This window comes from Aplidium turbinatum, chromosome 16, assembly GCF_918807975.1.
Source record: "Aplidium turbinatum chromosome 16, kaAplTurb1.1, whole genome shotgun sequence".
In the NCBI taxonomy this organism is placed as follows: Eukaryota; Metazoa; Chordata; class Ascidiacea; order Aplousobranchia; family Polyclinidae; genus Aplidium; species Aplidium turbinatum.
The window spans coordinates 20,245,808-20,266,761 of NC_137487.1; the positions used below are offsets into that span (position 1 = coordinate 20,245,808).

The following is a 20,954-nucleotide window of genomic DNA, read 5'->3' on the forward strand; positions in this document are numbered from 1 at the left end:
GAACGAAGAAAATGGTTGATGTCGACCACGGGTAGTACAGTTCCGAAGCCAGACGCGAAGAGAAAGGGGTAGACTTGGAGCAAGACCCACAAAAGTTGTGATGGTTTTCCCTGGGTTGGCCTCGTGCTTCCCACGACAATCTTGATTTTATCAGTAAACGGGACGGACCAGTGCGATCTCGTGCGGACCAGTGCAAATGGTGAGCCACTGGTCCGGTTGGCCAGTGCGAAAAAAAGTTAAGGTTGACCCCTGTTTAAATTATATTATGCACCGGTAGCTTGTATTAAATTATATCTTGTGTGGAAGATTAAATGTTTACGTTGTGCTCATGATATCTTTTTTGAACAATCATTTTTTTTTATTATATTGTTATTGGCAATGACATCTTTCAATTTGAAGTATTTACGTTGTGATTTAGTTTATAGTTACACACCATTAATTGGATGGATGTATGTGAAAGAACAAAGCGCCGCCGTGTGCAACAAAGTGTAGATGAAATTCTTAATTCATGCAAACCTACAAATTCTGAAAAGAAAGAACTGAACTCATCTTCACCTGCTGCAAATTATGCATCATTTAAAAACCTTTCCAATGATGATCATGGTAGTTTGGAATTATCTAACGACGAAATTTTTTTTGAGAATATACCAGTTGCAAACAGTACAGGCATTTCAGATGCCAGTACTGAGTTGCAGTGTGGATCAGCTGGGGATACACTGCCTTTGCCCTTTGCTCAATACGAACAAAATCTTACCTTCTCAAATCCTGACTTTGTTTCCGATTCAAATGATAAAGAACCTGAATCTATTCAATATAGTCTTGCTTGTTGGGCCACGAAATTTCATATTTCTCAGAGTGCATTGTCAGCACTACTTTCTATTCTTAGAGTTTTTAAGTTAAACGTTCCAAAAGATGCAAGAACTTTGCTAAAGACACCTACCGAGCTTGATATTCAAGAGGTAGCAGGGGGCTTTTTGCATTACACAGGCATCGAGAATGCCATGAAATGGCACATAAATTCCAATCAAATTGTAATTCCTAAAACCGACACATTAACGCTTAGCGTTAATGTAGATGGCCTTCCATTGTTTAAATGCTCTAATATACAGCTTTGGCCAATCTTAGGAATGATCCAAGAAATTTCTGAAAGTGGCTCTTTTGCTATAGCTCTCTACTCAGGTGCTCATAAGCCTTCATCATTAAATGATTATTTGAAGGATTTTGTGAAAGATGTCAAGAACATTACTGAAAAAGGTATTGAACTTGACGGAAAGCAGTTCATTTTTAAACTTGATGCTTTCATTTGTGATGCTCCAGCACGTTCTTTTCTCAAAGGTACTAAAGGGCATTCAGGCTACAACTCATGTGAGCGCTGTGTTCAGCGAGGTGGGTGGGATGGACGGATTATTTTTGCTGAAACAGATGCAAGACTCAGAACAGATGCTAGCTTTAACGCTATGCTTGATGATGATCATCATGTTCGAGTTTCACCACTTACAGAGTTGAACATTGGACTTGTGAGCCATTTTGTATTGGATTATATGCACCTAATTTGCTTAGGTGTAGTTCGTTAAATAATTTTTGCTTGGCTAAGCGGCCCACTAAAAACAAGGCTCCCAAGTAATACTATTGCCTCAATCTCAAACTGCTTGCTTGCAATAAAGCAACATATACCAAGAGAATTTGCTAGGCGACCTCGTTCCATTTCTGAAGTAAAAATGTGGAAAGCCACAGAATTTAGGCAGTTTTTGCTCTACACAGGACCTGTTGTGTTAAAAGGGAGAATAAAGAATGTTGTGTATCGCAATTTTTTGCTTTTATCTGTTTGCTCTCGAATATTGCTCAGTCCGAAAATGGGTTCCATGACCCATGAATATATAGAAAGTTTATTGAAATGTTTTGTGAAAAACTTTAGTTCGATTTATGGAAAACAAATGCTCACTTACAATGTACATAGTTTGCTACATTTAGTTGATGATGTACGCAAGTATGGTCCATTAGACAATGTTTCTTGTTTTCCGTTTGAGAATTTACTTGGTACCTTTAAAAAGATGGTTAGAAAACCTCAAAATCCTGTAGCGCAAATCTGTCGACGAATTAATGAATATCGGTGCAGCAAAATCATGCAAACTAAAATAAAGCACAGCCAACAGCATTTTTGTGGACCCATTGTACAGAGTTACAAAAGTTGTCGTGAATTTAAACAATATCATGGTAATGACATGTTTCTTTTCATTTCTTCAGGAGATAACTGTGTATCAGTTAATGGCGATGCAATTGGTCTCATTCTCAATATTCTTCTTTCAAGTTCTGAAGAAACTTATTTAGTTTTTTCAGAATTTGAAAGCAAAAAGACTTTTTCACTTTACCCATTTGATTGGTGTCAAATACAAGTATACTCTGTGTCAAAACTTTGTAGCACTTTTACTATTAAACCTTTGCATGAAGTAATTAGAAAGTATGTTTTTTACCTCATGAAAATGACTGTTTTATAGCGATGCCACTTTTGCATCATTCTGACTGATTTTCCAAGTCTGCTGTATTTTTAGGTTTAAAACTTGTAAGTACATGCTGATTAACAGGCCTCAGGCTTCTATATTTTTTCGGCGACCAAGCATAGCTTACCAGAGCTTCTTGCCGATGTCACACTTGTTAAAACTTTGCGTCATCACTTTTTGCCGACACAATTCACATGTTCAAATTTTTCCTCATTTACCTTGACAATTGCTAACGCCAAACTCAAAGACTAAAGCTGGCAACCAAACATGGTCTACCGGCACTGTAGTTTCAAAGGCCATTTAACGATTTAGCAGGCCACCTTAAAAGCTTGTATTTAAACTGAGATGTTGTTAGCGATTTTAGGAAAGAATGGCACAATAGGCAATAGGGTGTATGGTTTTTTACAACCTATAGTGAAACCATTGTTTTTTGTCGGGAAATAAGTAGTTATGGCCACATGTGAAATATTTTTTCTCAACTTCATGGTTTCGAGGTCCCAACTGCCACTTTTCTACATTTGAACAAACCTTATCTACAGTGTGTAACAAAAAAATAAACGCATCTCTTGATTTTCGTTAACTGATATATTTTTTGCTTCTGCTTCAAAGGCACCAAGCCCAATATGTTAGCAAGTGCAACAATAACTTCTGTCCATTTTTATTATTACGAGAACATGTAAGTTGAGTACTGAGCACACAAAAAAAGTAGATACATTTTTGGTACACACTGTATGAAACCATCAACACTACTACAATGTCCAATGTACTCCTTTGATGCTTGTCTACACCGAAATTTTGAAATATCAGGCAAAAGACAAACATTTTAAACACTACCATAACACAAAAAGCACATAATCACATCAAAAACGAACAACAAAATTGAAATTTATTGCAGCAACATTCAGGGCTGTGGAGCCAGCATTTTCTCTGGAGCTGGAGCCTTTTTTTAAATGTCTGTGGAGCCAGAGCTACAAACATTTTACCTGCTCCAGCTTCAGGGTTAGGTACTGGCACAATGCAGGCCTCGAAATTCACGGCGGACACGGCGGTCATGTCCGCCGTCACAGCATGTGATGTCCGCGGGAAGTACGATCTAGATCGGTCATATTTGTCCGCCGAGAAATATTGATAAAAATCGTCATTGCATAGCACGAACAATTGATGCGAATATATAATTTCCCGTGCATTCTAGCGCGCATCTAGAAAATGTGAATACTGTATCCCTTGGCTTCCATTCAAGCAGGAAAACTTTCGATATTTACGATTGGTGACGTTGAATCAGCGTAACAAAGGTGAATTCTTCGCCGATGGGAGTACCGGTACTTTTACACTAATCACGCGCAACTTAGTTCAAGTCATACGTCACAATGTCTGGCTTTGATCTCCGAGTAATATTGATAAGGCAAGCTTGGTTACAAAATTAGATTATACGAGTCGGCTATTACAGCAAGATGCAGCAAAATTTGTTTACGGTAGTTTTGGTATTACAGTAAGAAAGAAAAGGCCCAGGGAAAATTCACTTTCGCTCACATGACGCGCAAAAATAAACCTAAAGAAAAATAGCCTAGTGAAACTTTGCACAACAGAAAATAGTAGCGTTTCAGTGTAGAAGTTTTCCGACTAGTGCCCAGAGCATTGTGACGCAAGAAGCCACACGACCTCGTTCGGTTGAAGTTAATTAGTTATGCGGCGTATTGAACAGCTACGCGGCGCTTTGACTCTTCAAGCGCATGTCGTTGTTCTGATGAAAGCTTTTTAGAGTCAGTGACTTCGCTGAAATTTTAAACAGCCTTCTAATCCGTAGCTATAGTTCTCAAATGGCGAAGAATTATCAAGATAAAGTGATTAAGCAATTAAGCATGACGATCGATGCTAAAACTGGTATGTACGCCGTGAGACTTAATTTGTCCGCCGAGATAGCTGCTCAGACCGGACACGTTTGTCCGCCGTCAACAAAAACGAATTTCGAGGCCTGCAATGACATTTTTTCAATAAACAACTGCGCAACTTGATAATGATAACACATTGCTTTGTGACAATGGCACACACAGTTCATCCAACGTGTACTACTCTGTACATGGTACAATGAAAATGTTTTTGAAAAAAAAGTCTCAAAGCAAGGGTCCACGTCTTTTAGGCGCTGACAGTTAGGCGCTGGTCTGATAGGCGCGCACACTGTGGCGTTTGGATATTTAGGTGCGGAGCACTGTGGCGCCCGTTCATTTAGGTGCTATTCCTAGTAAAGTCTGTAGATTGTATCAGCTTGGCAGGTAGGGGCGTAGGGCAATGCTTTTCACACAAAATATTATATTGAACAGGAAAATACATTGTTTTGTTAATGCGTGTGCGTTGTTGGTCATGGCTTCAGTGAGTGAAGTTGCTTAAACTGGCAATGCTTTTTCACACAAAATGTTATATTACACAGAAAAATATATGGGTGAAGCTGCTTGAACCGGAAATGCTTTTCACACAAAATGTTATATTGAACAGAAAAATATGTTATGGCTTCCGTAAGTGAAGCTGCTTAAACCGGCAATGATTTTCTCATAAAATGTTATATTGAACAGAAAAATATGTTGTTTTTTTTTAATGCGCTTGTTCAGCATTTATTTGTTGTTAGTCCAGGTTTGCGCCGGCGAAAGCTTTATCAATAAATCGTTCAAGTTTCCGAAAATGTATGAGATTGAGTTCACTTTTAGTTAGGTCAAATAATAACTAAACATCAGTAAAAAATGTACCGTAGGCTGTACTCAAGCGGGCGGTAGGCTTGAATGAAGAGTAACTTAGTTTTCCGTCAAAACCCGGACTAGGTTTAATAACGAGCGAAGTCTCACCATTATGCTTGCAACTTGTAGCCAAGGTGTAGCCTATATGCCCTGTAGAAATGTATTCATGTGAACAGTAGTAGAGCGTCTTACACGTTCTCGTCACATGGCCAATCCATCCCGAACAGAAGTAATTTATATTTAATCTAAATTACCAGACATTTTTACACAAATCTGTTGTATTTACGCGGTAAAAACATGTCATGTGATCGACGTAGACGCACAATCTTGACATCGAATGAAAGCATATATCTTCAGCTATCCGAAGATGCAAAGCTTTGCAATAAAATTTAAAACATTCTATGTAGCCTACAACTAGCAACTTTCCAAAAGGTATTTTTTCTAATTTCTAAAAAAATTAAAAATTGGCAGAAAAGTGTACTTCATTATAATTTTTATTACCCAAGCATGATACAATAATATGAAAATATATGTAGTTTAATCGAATGTCAAAACAATTCTGCACATGAAAAAAAATTTACTTCGTTTCTGCGCGCAATGCTTTAGGAGGTACAGCAGAATGATTATGGAGAAATTTGGAAAATTTTAAGCAAAAAGTTTACGTAATTTAGCCTACAGTCTTTTTGATCGAGAAATTCCAAAGTAAGGGGTTGCCTAGCCAGTTTTGACTGCCAATTCCAATGAGTAAAAGAAAAAAAATCCACTGTGTCCCCATCTTTAAGAAGTCCTCATCTGATAACTGCACAGCCAAAATATTTTTTTTTAATTAGCCAAAAGAGGACAAGCAAAGACTATGGATCTGCCATCATTTACATTATTTTTTTGTTTGAAATAGGCTACCTTTTAACCTTGGACGTAGGGATACTTCCTTGGTCATCATGGCAAAAATCCCAAGACGTGTGTATACGTCCGTGGTCGCGAAAGAGTTAACTAAAAATGAACTCAATGATGTTCGGAAGCTTCAATAATTTATTGATAAAGCTTTCACCAACGCAAACCTGGACTAACAACAAATAAAACGATAATAAATCAATAAAACAACAATATATTTTTCTGTTCAATGTAACATTTTGTGTGAAAAGTATTGCCGGTTTTAGCAGCTTCACTCACTGAAGCCATGATATAATTTTCTGGCAAGCTGCCAAGCTGATACAATCTACAGACTTTACTAGGAATAGCACCTAAATGACCGGGCGCCACAGTGCTCCGCACCTAAATATCCAGACGCCACAGTGTGCGCGCATATTAGACCAGCGCCTAACTGTCAGCGCCTAAAAGACTTGCTCCCCAAAGCAATGTGTTATGTCATCAAGGTGCAAAATTTTGTGTTGCATAGTTTGCTTATTGCTTAAGTCATTTTCTTCGATTATGGTCACAAACCAATGAAGTGTCTCCATGAACTCCAAATTCATTGAGGAAATGTCAGTGTGCCATTTTGTCTTTTTTGCAGTTGTGCCATTTTTTCCGCTCTACGTTATTACCACGTGAAAGCGCTACTTTTTGTACAATTTATGGCTGTTAAAATAACGAGATTGCTTTCTGTTTTTGAATGATAACGTACTCGTTTACTCTGTAGGGTCCACGTCTTTTAGGTGCAGACAGTTAGGCGGCTGTCAAATGGGCGTGCACACTGTGGCATCTGGATATTGAGGTGCGGAGCACTGTGGCGCCTGTTCATTTAGGTGCTATTCCTAGTAAAGTCTGCAGATTGTATCAGCTTGGCAGGTAGGGCAATGCTTTTCACACAAAATGTTATATATATTGAACAGAAAAATATGTTGTTTTGTTAATGTGCGTGTGGAGATGAGGTGCGAGACAACGCTCTACTACTCTTGATATTAGCACATCTCCACAGGACATTTGCTATGCATCCTGAACACAGGTTGCAGCCAAATGGAACTTTACTTAATCTGTTTTCTTTTGCAATTACTTCTACTCGGGATGGATTTGACATGTGGTGAGCATAGGCGCCGACTCCGGGGGGGCGGAGGGGCGGCGCCCCCCCGTGAATTTAGCTCGGGGTGGCTGCCCCCCCGCAAATTATTTAAAAAAATCCTAAATCGAATGATTCTAAGTTCAGATTTGCGTTAGTTTGACCTTCATTGCGGATCGATCTCAATTAAAAGATCTACTTGTTGCAACAAGAGCACTGCTCCTAAGATAACAAAAGAAACAGAAGTACCGTAGCTGATGAACGCCAGCATGGTGCCGTTGAAGCATAGTAACAATGATTGAAAAACGTTTTTCTTGATTTCTTCCGCTTTGTTTTTTCTTAGGAGTGACAATAACGAGGTGCGGTTTGCTGTTTGCTCAGTTTAGTATCGACGCGTATTAAGAGCTAAAGTTTAAAGTGACCAGCATATAATTCGAAGTAGCCTAGAGGCCTCGAAATTCGTTTTTGTTGACGGCGGACAAACGTGTCCGGTCTGAGCAGCTATCTCGGCGGACAAATCAAGTCTCACGGCGAACACACCAGTTTTAGCCGTCGATCGTCATGCTTAATCACTTTATCTTGATAATAATTCTTTGCCATTTCAGAACTATAACTACGGTTTTAGAAGGCTTTTTAAAAAATCAGTAAAGTCACTCTGAAAGGCTTTCATCGGACCAACGACTTGTGCTTGAAGAGTCAAAGCGCCGTGTAGCTGGTCAATACGTCACATAACTGATCAACTTCCACCGAACGATGTCGTGTGGTTTATTGCGTCACAATGTTCTGGGCAGGAGTCGGAAAATTTCTACACCAACGCTACTATTTTCTGCTGTGCAAAGTTTCACAGGCTTTTTTCTTTAAGTTTATTTTTGCGTGTCATGTGAGCGAAAGTGAATTTTCCTTGGGTCTTTTCTTTCTCACTGTAGGCTAATACCAAAACTTAACAAATTTTGTTGCATCTTGCTGTAATAGCCTACTCGTATAATCTAATTTAGTTACCAACCTTGCCGTATCAACATTACTCGGAGATCAAAGCCAGACATTGTGACGTAAAACTTGAACTAAATTGCGTGTGATTGGTGTAGAACAGGGGTTCCCAACCTTTTTAAAGTCTCGTACCACTTGGACACTCTGAACTGCCAAGCGTACCACTTCTTGCAGAACAACTAATTTGATCGAATCATATTTTATTCAGAAGAATAATATTGGCGTACTAAAATAACACTAAAGCACCACAACTAAATTTAATGAGATTTAAGTTTTTGTTTACTGTCAACCAATTGGTCGGTGCGCGGTGTAAATTTGCTAACAGCGCAGCGAAAGTCATTTCCGGGCGCATCTAGTCGGTTTCGATTGTTTGACTTGATGTTCATCATGACAGAAAATCCCTGCTCGCATTCAGGCATTTCCATGTGGAATGGAAAATCAGTAGCTGTGGAACAGCATTGGAAGCTAACGTTGAATATTATGAGACCATACTGAGCCAGAAGTTTATTGGAGAACATTCCTTGTAGGCCTAACTGTTGTTGAACATTTCATTCCGATTTATTTTTAGCTTACAACTAGCATTATTCAACGCTATTTGTAGCTTAAGCTATAAAACAGTAGATGATATCTATCAACAGCAATCATTTGACTCAATGGCTTCTTCCTCCTCCTGTGAATGTGGTGCCGAGGAACAGACCGCAGACCACATCATCAATGACTGTACCATCTTCAAGCCACCTAACGGAGTGGAAGGTCTGCGCGTCATGGATGACGAAACCAAAGACTGGCTGCTTGCTAGCAGCCTTCCAGTTTAGTCCGGGAACATCGTGAATCTGGGGTGGTAAAAGGATAGACCCTCGGCCCCAGAAGCTCAGACGACGACGACGATTTGACATAATTAACGCCCACTGCCCCACAGCGTTGTACGGCTTTTCAAAGCATCTGTGCTTCTTGTTGATAATTGACATGACCTGTATTTTAAAGATCGTAATGTTACGAAACAACAGGAATAGTTACGTAACAATAAGAATAGGCTTCTGGGAATTTTTATTTTGTAAACAAATTAACCAGATAAACAAAATATAAAGTAGTGAATCCAGGTTTTTGTGAAAAAACGGAAGCTACCCGCGTACCACCGGAAAAACCTTTGCGTACCACTAGTGGTACGCGTACTACAGGTTGGGAACCCCTGGTGTAGAAGTACCTGCACTCCTACCGATTCTTAGCGAAGAATTCACCTTTGTTACGCTGATTCAATGTCATCAATCGTTAAAGCAACGTAAAAATCGAAAGTTTTCCTCCTTGAATGGAAGCTAAGGAATACAGTATTCACATTTTCTAGATGCGCGCTAGAATGCGCTGGAAAATATCTATGCAATGACGATTTGTATCGCTAGTTCCTGTGTTATTTCTCGGCGGACAAGTATGACCGATCTAGATGGTACTTTCCGCGGACATCACATGCTGTGACAGCGGACATGTCCGCCGTGAATTTCGAGGCCTGAGCCTACATTATAAAGCTTGGCGATGTACAATGGCAGATAGACGCAAACAAACATCAATGCTGACAAACAACCATCAGCATTTTGAATGTAAGCCATTGGTCGGCTAGAAAGTTTGCCCCCCCCCCAGCAATTTTCAAAACCCGGCGCCTATGGTGGTGAGTACGTATGAGACAACACTCTACTACATGAATACATTTCTATAGGGCATATGAACCCTGGCTGCAAGCATAATGGTGTGACTTTGCTTGTTATTCAACCTAGTCCGGGTTTTGATGGAAAACTAGCCTACCACCTACTTGAATATAGGCTACGGTATATTTTTTATTAATGTTTAGTGTAGTTATTATTTTACTCACTAAAAGTGAACTCAATCATGGACTAACAACAAATAAATGTCGAACACTCACATTAAAATACAATATATTTTTCTGTTCAATATAACATTTTGTATGAAAAGCATTGCCGGTTTAAGCAGCTTCACTCACGGAAGCTATGACATATTTTTCTGTTCAATTCAACATTTTGTGTGAAAAGCATCGCCCTAGCTGCCAAGCTGATACAATTTGTAGACTTTACTAGGAATAGCACCTAAATGAACGGGCGCCACAGTGCTCTGCACCTAAATATCCAGACTCCACAGTGTGCGCGCCTATTTGACTGGCGCCTAACTGTCTGCGCCTAAAAGACTTGCTCCCACTCTGTATGCTTGGAAACTTCAAATATTGAGCATTTTCAAGGATTTGTATTGTGTGTGCATTCCCCTGACGCTGGTGATAAGCGTAACATCTTGCTGTGATCTTTAATCGGTTTTGCAGGAAGGTACGGGAATATCCATTTTTAAGTTGAAAATAAGGATACTTTTTGAAAAATGGCATTTGCTAGTGTTGAGTTTATTGATGAAAGTCAAGTTGCTGTTGTACCTGCATCCTGGCTAAATGTGGAGGAAGATATGTGCTACTGGCTGAAGACAAAAAAGTTGACATCATTAATGAAAACTTTAGAAAGTCCACAACCTCAATGGCAAAAATTTAAAGTGCGAGTTCTAGGAAAAGCGGGTTAGTTTTTTTTTGAGCTCATAACATTACTTGTGAATATTATAATATATGGTATGTATAACACAAATATATTAGGCTGCTATTATTTTTATACCTTAATGTTTCGTTTCACCCTTGGTGAGATCTTTAGAAGGTTATTATATATCTCTATGTCAACAGAGTTGGGCAGTAGCACGTTATTTCTTTCTCAATTTAGCAAAGAGGTGCTACATTTGCTTCAGTCGTACTTTCGCTACCTGCTCTTTTCCAATTTAAAGTGGCAAAAATGAATAAGTTTTGAATAGATGTACTGGTAGCCTATATATTGCAGTGATACTTTCAATATAGCGGATGCCCACCTCTATGTAAAAATAAATGAGTATACACTAGGGTGCATCATCTCCCCCTTATTTTGGAAATTGAATTTGTTCCATTGATAAATGGTGTCCATTTAAGGTAAAATGACACCAAAAAAATTTTGGTGGTCAGGGGACCCTCCCTACCACCACCTCCTGACCCCCCTAGATCGGCTTTTCAAAAATCGCCATAACTCAAAAACCCAACAAGATAGACATATGTTGTTTGGTACCAAATTTGTTGTAACTACTTGATTTAATGCAAATCTGCAGAAAAAAAACTATATACATTTAAAGAGTCTCACCCATTAGTTTCTTAGGAGGCTACCAGCACAGATGTGTAAATAATTGTAGTGTACAAGAAAACTCACATGCAACAAGCAGTTGATAACTTGTGCTATTTACTTTGAGGTTTGTGCTAATTTACAGCAGACACAGTTACCATAATTACTGACATAATTTCTCCATAGTGCAATTTCCATTGATGTGATTAATTAGCTAAGTGATAGGGCAGTGATATCATTTCAGTCCTCCCACATTTTAGTTGGAATTATTTCTTCACTTTGTATTTTGTTCTCCCAGCAGTAAGCCATGTTGCTAACATAAAGTTAAATTCCAGTCAGTTAGATTTTCATGTTAATCAGTGATGTTTGGGTATATACCAGTGCTAGTTATTTAGAAAGTGTTATAACAATACAGTATAATATAACGTTTTTTCATTAACAGAACTAGTTGCTATAAAGTATCTTATTATCTAATTGCTATAAAGTATTCTATTTCTAGTGATTAGTTCAGTACAGACTTGAGTGTTTGCGTAGTTAAGCTGTGCATCACGGCTTCTACGAGAGCATCGGCTGTTGATATGAATGCACGCAGTGGGACGATTGGGAGCTCTTTATAGTCTTCTCTAGGTATGTCATTGTTATCTTTTTTTGTAACCAGCTGAGTAGCAAGATCTGTGGCATGTTTTTTTAATACATTTACAAAATTTATTCCATCAGGTGAAATGCAGTCAGGTTCATTTAAGCAAGGAGGAAGTCACAAACTGTCTTGAGACACATGACTAATTGACCAAAGTAAGTTCGAAAGTTTTTAAGCATTGTAATTTCTGGAGACCTGGAGGTTTTGATTCACAATACGTCAAACACACTGCCAACAATCAGCTTTCCAATGTGCTTTCTGCAGGCACATCACAGCAGTGGCTTGTCTAATCTATTTTGCAGCTCCACACAGCCTCCTGACCACAGACCAGTGTTTGTAGATGTGGTATCGAAAACCATACTTACAGCCCCATCTAAAGAACAGTTCCGGTCACTTAGTAAGTCAGAAGTGAAGTCCCCAACAATACTCCCAACTGACCGCTCATCGTCGGGGCTAAACGTTGGCACACCAAGCCGTTTGATCTCAAGATCTGTTAATATCAAAACTGGCATTATTTCATCCTTCTTATACTTGTCTTGAAATTGTAGAAGCAGTTTGGAATCCCAATGTATGTTATACAACAACGGTGGTGTCCAGTCTTCTTTGATGATTTTCGACATGCTATAATTCTTTTGTCTTTTGTATCAATCACATGCCGTGTATGACAATGCAAATTTTGATAACAACTGTGAATCAGTGAGCTCTTCTGTTCCTGAGTATGTGCATTCTATTCATGAAGCTTTGTAGAAAAGCTGATCCAGCTGCTGGTGAAATCCCGCATCTCGTCATAACTTTAACAACTGAATTTCTTGCCAGGATATTATAAGGCACATCCAGAAGCACACCAGTTTTCAATGTTCTCCTGTGTGCATCTGATTTTGTGCTATAGCTTTGCACATTATCATGCCCTGATGTTGCACTGTCAGACGTTTATGATGACCAGGAAAAAATGTCTGAAGGCACCTTTTCAAACTGACTTCTCAGTGCATTAACTGCAGCATTCCTTCTTTGATTCAGTTAGTCTTTTTGTACTGTTTTTGCTTACTTTTTAGAAAATTTGATCGGTCATAACTTCCAATAGTTGCTGAATACTTTCTAAATAACTAGCACTGGTATATACCTAAACATCACTGATTAACATGAAAATCTAACTGACTGGAATTTAACTTTATGTTAGCAACATGGCTTACTGCTGGGAGAACAAAATACAAAGTGAAGAAATAATTCCAACTAAAATGTGGGAGGACTGAAATGATATCACTGCCCTATCACTTAGCTAATCACATCAATGGAAATTGCATTATGGAGAAATTATGTCAGTAATTATGGTAACTGTGTCTGCTGTAAATTAGCACAAACCTCAAAGTAAATAGCACAAGTTATCAACTGCTTGTTGCATGTGAGTTTTCTTGTACACTACAATTATTTACACATCTGTGCTGGTAGCCTCCTAAGAAACTAATGGGTGAGACTCTTTAAATGTAGTTTTTTTCTGCAAATTTGCATTAAATCAAGTAGTTACAACAAATTTGGTACCAAACAACATATGTCTATCTTGTTGGGTTTTTGAGTTATGGCGATTTTTGAAAAGCCGATCTAGGGGGGTCAGGAGGTGGTGGTAGGGAGGGTCCCCTGACCACCAAAATTTTTTTGGTGTCATTTTACCTTAAATGGACACCATTTATCAATGGAACAAATTCAATTTCCAAAATAAGGGGGAGATGATGCACCCTAGTATACACCCATGTATAATTCCATGTTCAGATGATCACATTAACAGTGAAATGTAATATTGAGGTTTATAGAAAAATAGGAGCTTTAATTATTTGTAAAAGTATAGATGAAAAGTCCCTTTCGATTAAATTGTATAGTTTTCAGCAAATTTTGGGCTGTTTGCCTGGAACACGATACGGTAGTGTTAGTTTTGAGCTACATATTACAATTAGCATTTACACCAGCGCTCTTCAGCTTTTTGTGGTCGCAGAACCCCTGTTTATTTTTGTGTTTGCTGCGGAACTCCACATACAAAAATAATAACTATACTGGAAGGCTACTGGAGAGCAGTCAGTCTTTGTTTTCATAATCCAAGACACGCAGATCTTCCACTCCGTTAGGTGAGGATCAATTCCTCTAAAAAGCGAGGACAAAAACTGTCAAACACTGCAACAATTGTTTTGCCTGCATTCCTCATCCTGAACTTTCTTGAACTGGTTACATTACATATCTCCTAATTTATGAAAAAGTGTAGGCAAATGCCTGTTTTTTTTTTCAGTTACATATCAAAGAGCACTCCAAAAACAAAAATCAGCAGAAATGACATCCGATATAAACACGGAAGGTGAAACAACAGGTTTACCATCGAAGCGCAGGTATGTCACTATTTGGCAATATATTTCTTTTATGCATGTTGAAGTAGCTACTAATTATGAGGCAAACTGTATGCATACGATTACTTTAAAAAATGTGCATGCAAATGAAGACATTCTAACCAGCGATTTATGAGGATATGAAAACAACAATTTTTTAAAAAAAATACCACAGGTTTCTTTTTTTGGGCTTGACGTGCATTACTGCGTTATCAGACATATTTTTGAAAAATGTCTCATTTGGCTCCATGATGAAGCAACTGGTAGGACAATTTTCTTAGCTTTTATGTACAAAAAGCTAAGCATTGTGATGTTGGGATATATGTGTTTGAAATGAGTTAAGTTATGTTTAATATTGCAGGAAAGTAAAGCCAAAGCGAATTGAAGTTTCGTCAGATGATTCTTCATCTGCCGAAACACACATATCAGAAGAGTGGCCTGCGTCACCTCCTCTACTCAATAGCAATGTTTCTTCTGCAGTTTCTACTCTTATTGATAATTTGCAAATTCCATCACTGGAATGCATAGAACTACCATCGTTGAATTCGCAATCTCAAAAAGGTACATAGAAGGCCTATCCATTTTTTACACCGACTTTTTTTTTAATTTGACAACATTTATATAACTTGACAAATCTCATAGTGCATATAGCTTTTGACATATTCTACATTGTTTAATTCCAGGAGAGCAATGTGTTGGAGAAGTACTACAGAAGGTCCTAAAGATCGCACTCGAAAACCAGCAACAGTTAAAAGTTTTAACTACCCTTGTTCAAACAGCTCTGGGCAGCACTGCTGGTGTGGTTGAAGCACTGCCAGAAAGTTTGAATGTTCCCATGCGCTCAATGGAAGACATAGACGAATTGGAGGAGCGTTTAAACGAACCCTCTTTCCAACACTTCATGGTGAGACAACTGAGACATAGTCTTATAAACATTATAAAGTTAGTTTTTGAGAGATGATTTATTTGTCTGCTACAAGTATTTTGTTTATAGGCAAAGGTGCTTCGTGATATTGGAGGGCGGTCGATAGAGGAGATGGTGAGGCGCGTCATGAAGTTTTTGTTCCAAGATAGTCTGGCAATACAATGCAACATGTCAGGCAGAAATGGAAAGAGAGGCTTGGGAAGCACTAATATCTTTAATGTGGTTTTTTGTAAGTTTTTCTTAATAGGTTCATAAATATTCTTGGTTTTCCACATCGCACTCGGTTTCAACCTTTGCGATCTATATACACAGGCCTTTCCAACTTGAGGCTGATGTAATTTCGGTTTTATATTTTAAACTAAACAAAATTTACTTTATATCTCATTGAAATGAAAGTAAAAATTGAAATCCTTGAAAGTGTGATGACTGATTCTCATTATGATAACATATCTTTCCCTATTACCAGTGTTGCCAGACCCTTTTTTTGTTTCCAGCACAAGTGCCAAAATGAAATACATAATTTGTGTGGTACAGTAACTATAGCACAAAATCACACAAAATACTGTATACAGAAAATATATATTTACTCAAACTATCACTTACACAAGCGATTTTGGCTGCTCACAGATTAGCTTCCAGTCAAATTTGAAGTTGCATATTGATGATATTGGCATGGCCTGTGTGTAAAGGTTTTCATGGTTTCAACCTTGTGCTAGTTTGGGAGGAAATTTGTTGTGTTCATTCATTCAAACCATTTGTTTTGCTTGTAAAACAACTGGCCAAAGTCTTTCGAATTAATTTGGGTTGTAATATAGTACTGCACATTCACTTCATGAAGTCCACTACAGTAGAACTTGGATAACTCGTCACTCTAGGGCAGGGGTTCTTAACCTTTTTTCTTTCATTACCCACTTCCGCTACTTAATAAACCTATATTCCCCACATACTTTTAAAACTGACTGAAAAATCAAAATGAATCCTAGTAACCTGTGTGACATATCCCAAAGCACAATGGTATTTAACAAAAAGAACAATTTCAATGAGAAGAATAACATTAAAGATTGTCCATTAATGTCAATGCGATTTTTGTTCTTGGTTGTCAGCGACGATCGAGTCAATGTCAGGCTCTATTTTTGAGATTGCACAACGCAAATCTGATTCCAGATGAATTGTAAAACAATGCACTAGGACTCGGTGTTTGTTAAAAAATATTACTTTTGTGACTAACTAATCAGATTTACTTCCTTGGATATTCGAGTAAAACTTAAAACAATTTCCCACTTCCAGACCAGAAAGAATTTCCCACTGCATGGATATTCAGTAATTTCCCACTGGTGGAAAATTTCCCACCGTTTAAGAACCACTGGAGTACACATAGAACAACAAACCCAACTTCAAATTACCCACTTGAAATCCTCAAATTCCCCACTAGTGGGTAATTACCCACAGGTTAAGAACCCCTGCTCTAGGGGGAACAGAAAAAGTGACGACTTACGCGAACTGACGACCAATGCAAACAGCCAAATTTTGCCATTTTTTCGTGTCGTATTAATTTCATGGTGCTCCGCGACCTAACTAAATGCGATAGTGGTAAAGTGAGACGAAGTGGAAAGCGAGAAAAGAATTTAATTACGCTACACAATAAAGTACAGTACAGTAATAACGCACTTAACAGCTTAACTGAAGAACACAGATATTTTTGACTGCATTTTGCTTGCAAGTGTCTTGTCAACCAAGTAGTCACGCATTTTTGATAGTGAGCTTGCGAATTCACCACTGTCTTCTTTTCACCACTTTTTGAATTTCGTTACAATTTCATACTTAGCTTGTAAGTTTAAGCACTTTACCTTTCTCTTCGTCATCCTGCGTTGCTGCAACTTTTGTTTACACGAAACGGTATTGTCGCAAATGAATCATGCACGTGGTGAACAGCGCTTCTCTTATCGGCAACAGAGCACGTGCGCGGTGCTCGCACACCCGCAATCGACCAGGCCTACATACTCCACGCATGTGCGTCTGGCCCGATAGAGTGTGTGCGTGCACACGTCTTAGCGCAGTAATTTCTTCTCGAAAGAGTCTGTAAATGCCACGCCAGCATTTGGGTGGATGACAACTTAGACGAATTTTACGTCCCAGGCAGGGCCGGATTAAGGCGGGGGCTGATGGGGCTGCAGCCCCAGGCCCACCAAGAAAATAGGCCCACCGATAACAACTTACTAAGAGTAACTGACATGCTTATTGTCATGATCTAAAGAATAAAGGACGAGAATCATACAACGAATATGCTAACTGTGTAAACCAGTGGTTCTTAGCCAGGGGCATGCCTCCCCAGGGCGCGTCAGCTAATTTCCAAGGGAGGTGCGAGACCTAACCGTTAATTTAATTGAGTTATGGTCGTGCATAATAGAACGGTTTCATAAAACTAGTCGGGCACTGCAGGATGGCAAAACTACTTTGAATAAGGCAACAAATTTTCTGAAGACACATCACTTGATCCATCGAGCAGATTCATAGTTAACTCACATTTGCCAAACATTGCCCAAATTATTTTGTGTATGAAATCCCGAATTGCAGCATACGATCGTCTTAAAATAATATTGTCGTTTCTGGCGGAATTAAACACCATGTCTAACTGAAACATTGAAGAGAGTGCAAAAACATTGCTTCACAATTATCCAGATGATCTAAATTCTAGAATAATCACTGCTTGGAGAGATGATTCATTTTTCTTCACTGCTAAAACAACACCATTTTAACAGCGAATGCAGGAAAGACACTCCAATGTTTAGATTTATCAATGAAAATGAGTTTATGTATGCATTTCCTAACGTATCTGTTGTAGCCTACTAAGAATGTATCTGTGTCTGATGATTTCTAATTGTTCAGGTGAGCGCTTATTTTCAGTGCTTAAAAGAGTAAAGAATTAACTGCGTTCATCCATTGGGCCAGAAAAGGTTGCATTCCTTAGCTCTACTCTGCATTGAAAACAAAATTTTGGAAAAAAATAGACACCCATGATGTTATTACCAGCTTTGCTTTGTTTAAATCCAGAAAACATGTCATTTGAATGTGTTCAATAAGTAAATACTGTAGTTCGGGTATAGTTTTTGTTATTTCATTTTAATTGTGATTGGTACAATAAGGAGAATGAACAGTGTTGTACGCGTCAATGAAATAAATTGACGGCGTCAGCGCGAATTGCCTAAAAACTTTACGCGTAAAGTATTGCGTAAGCTCTTAAAGAAATTGACGGCGTCAGCGCTAATTTCTAGCGCTATTTTAGCCAGGGTCTCACAAAACGGAAGTATTGCAACCAAGTTTAAGCTAACAATGGCTGTAAATAAAGAGCAGGTTTTATGTTTTGAGACTGTATTGTAATTAGCTGCTTAGCTTATTAGTTATTTACTTGTAGAAACACAAGCATTTCAAAACGTTTGTCTGACAATCTGCTGCGTTTGGGATGCATGATGTCCTTTCCAAGTGAAAACATGCGTTCCACAGTAGCGCTTAATGGTATTGTACGTGTGTTGTATTTCAAGAACAAGTCTTGAAAGCGTTTACTCGGAAAGGGATCACTGTTCCAAGCGTGCTGTGATGGTTTAGCACAGGGGTGGGGAACCTGCGGCCCGCGGGCCGAATGCGGCCAGCGTGACTGTTTCATGTGGCCCGCGTCAAAATTTCTTTACCCAAAATATATTGAAACAACAGCTCAAAAAAGAGTAGGCTCTACATTCTCGGTATATTGCGAATGGCCTGTGACTAGTTAATCCATCGGCTTCGCTCCAGACTGACTGATAAAAACGTGGAGATGCAGATAAGAGTTGCAACATCTTCTGTGTCAGCAGACATCACACGACTCACCAAAAATAAAAACTTTCAGCCATCCCACTGGCTGTGAAAGTGAAATAAATCATTGTCTACTTCGCTGCATTTTTTATCTGTAAATAAAATTTCGAATTTTTTAGTGGCCCGCCTGTATTATTTCTCATTTTATGTGGCCCGCAATACTAAAAAGGTTTCCCACCCCTGGTTTAGCATATATAAATCTTTTAACGCGGTCCACTGCACCAACATCGCTGTTTTCAAGGGTATAGAGCTCTTAAAATAATGTATCTTCAACCTCCGCGATGACATTCATTGATTTTCCTCTTTCTCTCTTTGATCCCTCGTTCTCGATACTGCTCACGATATGAGTGATCACTATTTGGGGAACTTCTTCCGCTTGTATATTCCAGGTAGCCATTCCAACCAACGCGAAAACGGGTAATTCGGATGAGTCGCAATGGCCAAAATACATCGTGAAACTCTGATTGTGAAATGATATTTTCCACGAAAACAAAAAATGACACATAGCGCTTGACGCTTAAAATCGGCCAAATAGTTGACGACGCTATCACTTCCGTCAACTAAAAAATAAATTGACGGCGCTAGCCTCAGCGTCAACAAACAGTTGACGCCGTCAACGTACAACACTGGGAATGAAATATAATATAGGCCTCAGATTACCATATAGCCCCAGGTCCATCAAAACCTTAATCCGGCCCTGGTCCCAGGGGAAGAAAAACAGTGACGACTTAATCGAATTGACGAATTATGCGATGACCACTTAACCGAACTTGATTGTGTACAAAAGATAGGCTTTCTGCCGGGACCTGGCAATTATTGACGACTTGGGCAAACTGACGAGTTTTCCGAAGACGAGTTATCCAAGTTCTACTGTATTTTCTAACTTGTAATTCAAAAAAAAAAAAATTTCGTATTTTGTATTTATTTGAAATATCCTGAACCATGAAACTTATTTCTGCCTATTAACATTGGTATATCTTGAATTATAATTCTACTTATTTTTAAAAACATTTGCTTTTACTCTTCCCGAAACCTACTTATGCAGAATTTGAGTCACTTGCTTCGACTTTATTGTCAGTTATAAGTTATTTTGTATTGATTGATGCAATATTTCTTCAGGTTCAATAAAATTGAACGTAACTACAGCAACGATCAACAAGAAGAAGTTGGAAGAGGCCATGAGCAAGTGGTTGGTCGGCTCTCGAGATCGAGGAGGCAACAGGGTGAAAAGAGCCAACAGCACCAAGAGGAAACATGCAACCGCAGAACTCGATTGAGAACTTTTATTTAAAAAAATAAAGAGCCCATGATGTAGATATTAAACTCATGTTCAACTAACAAACGTTTTGACAGCTATACTGTCTTCATCTTCAGTCCTATAAATGTTTTATAGCACTGAAGATGATGACAGTATAGTTTTCAAAACGTTTGTTTGCTGAACATTGAGTTTAGTATCAGCTTTTATTTCATTACCTGTTATTCTGGGTTACTGAACACAAAATAAATGCAAAACAAAAGCACTACTTTGCCAGTAACTTTGCTTTGACATCAGGCAGGCTGAATTGAAAGTGGGTTGCAAGTAACCTCGGAATGTGCATGGGTTTCGTACGCCCACATTTGTACGTAAGTCTGTGGGCTTCGTATGAGCAGCCCATAAGCGTTACCCAAGAATAAGTATGGGCAGCCCATATTAGATTTATGGGTTACATATGGGCAGCCCATACTAGATTTATGGTTTACAGATGGGCAGCCCATATTAGATTTATGGGTTGCATATGGGCAGCCCATATTTGGTTT

At 38.7% G+C, this 20,954-nt stretch overlaps 2 protein-coding genes across 2 annotated transcripts in view; one reads left to right on the forward strand and one right to left on the reverse strand.

The window, feature by feature from the left end:
- LOC145785306 (uncharacterized) overlaps positions 1-20,954 on the reverse strand; it is a 34,207-nt gene that overhangs the window by 4,535 nt on the left and 8,718 nt on the right. The gene's annotated exons all lie outside the window — the stretch shown is intronic.
- On the forward strand, positions 10,552-20,582 carry LOC145785790 (uncharacterized). The gene is made up of 6 exons (XM_082597501.1): positions 10,552-10,764; positions 14,293-14,389; positions 14,748-14,947; positions 15,070-15,290; positions 15,381-15,540; positions 20,277-20,582. The coding sequence occupies exons 1-6, from the start codon at positions 10,578-10,580 to the stop codon at positions 20,432-20,434; spliced, it is 1,023 nt and encodes a 340-aa protein (XP_082453627.1). The 5' UTR covers positions 10,552-10,577; the 3' UTR covers positions 20,435-20,582.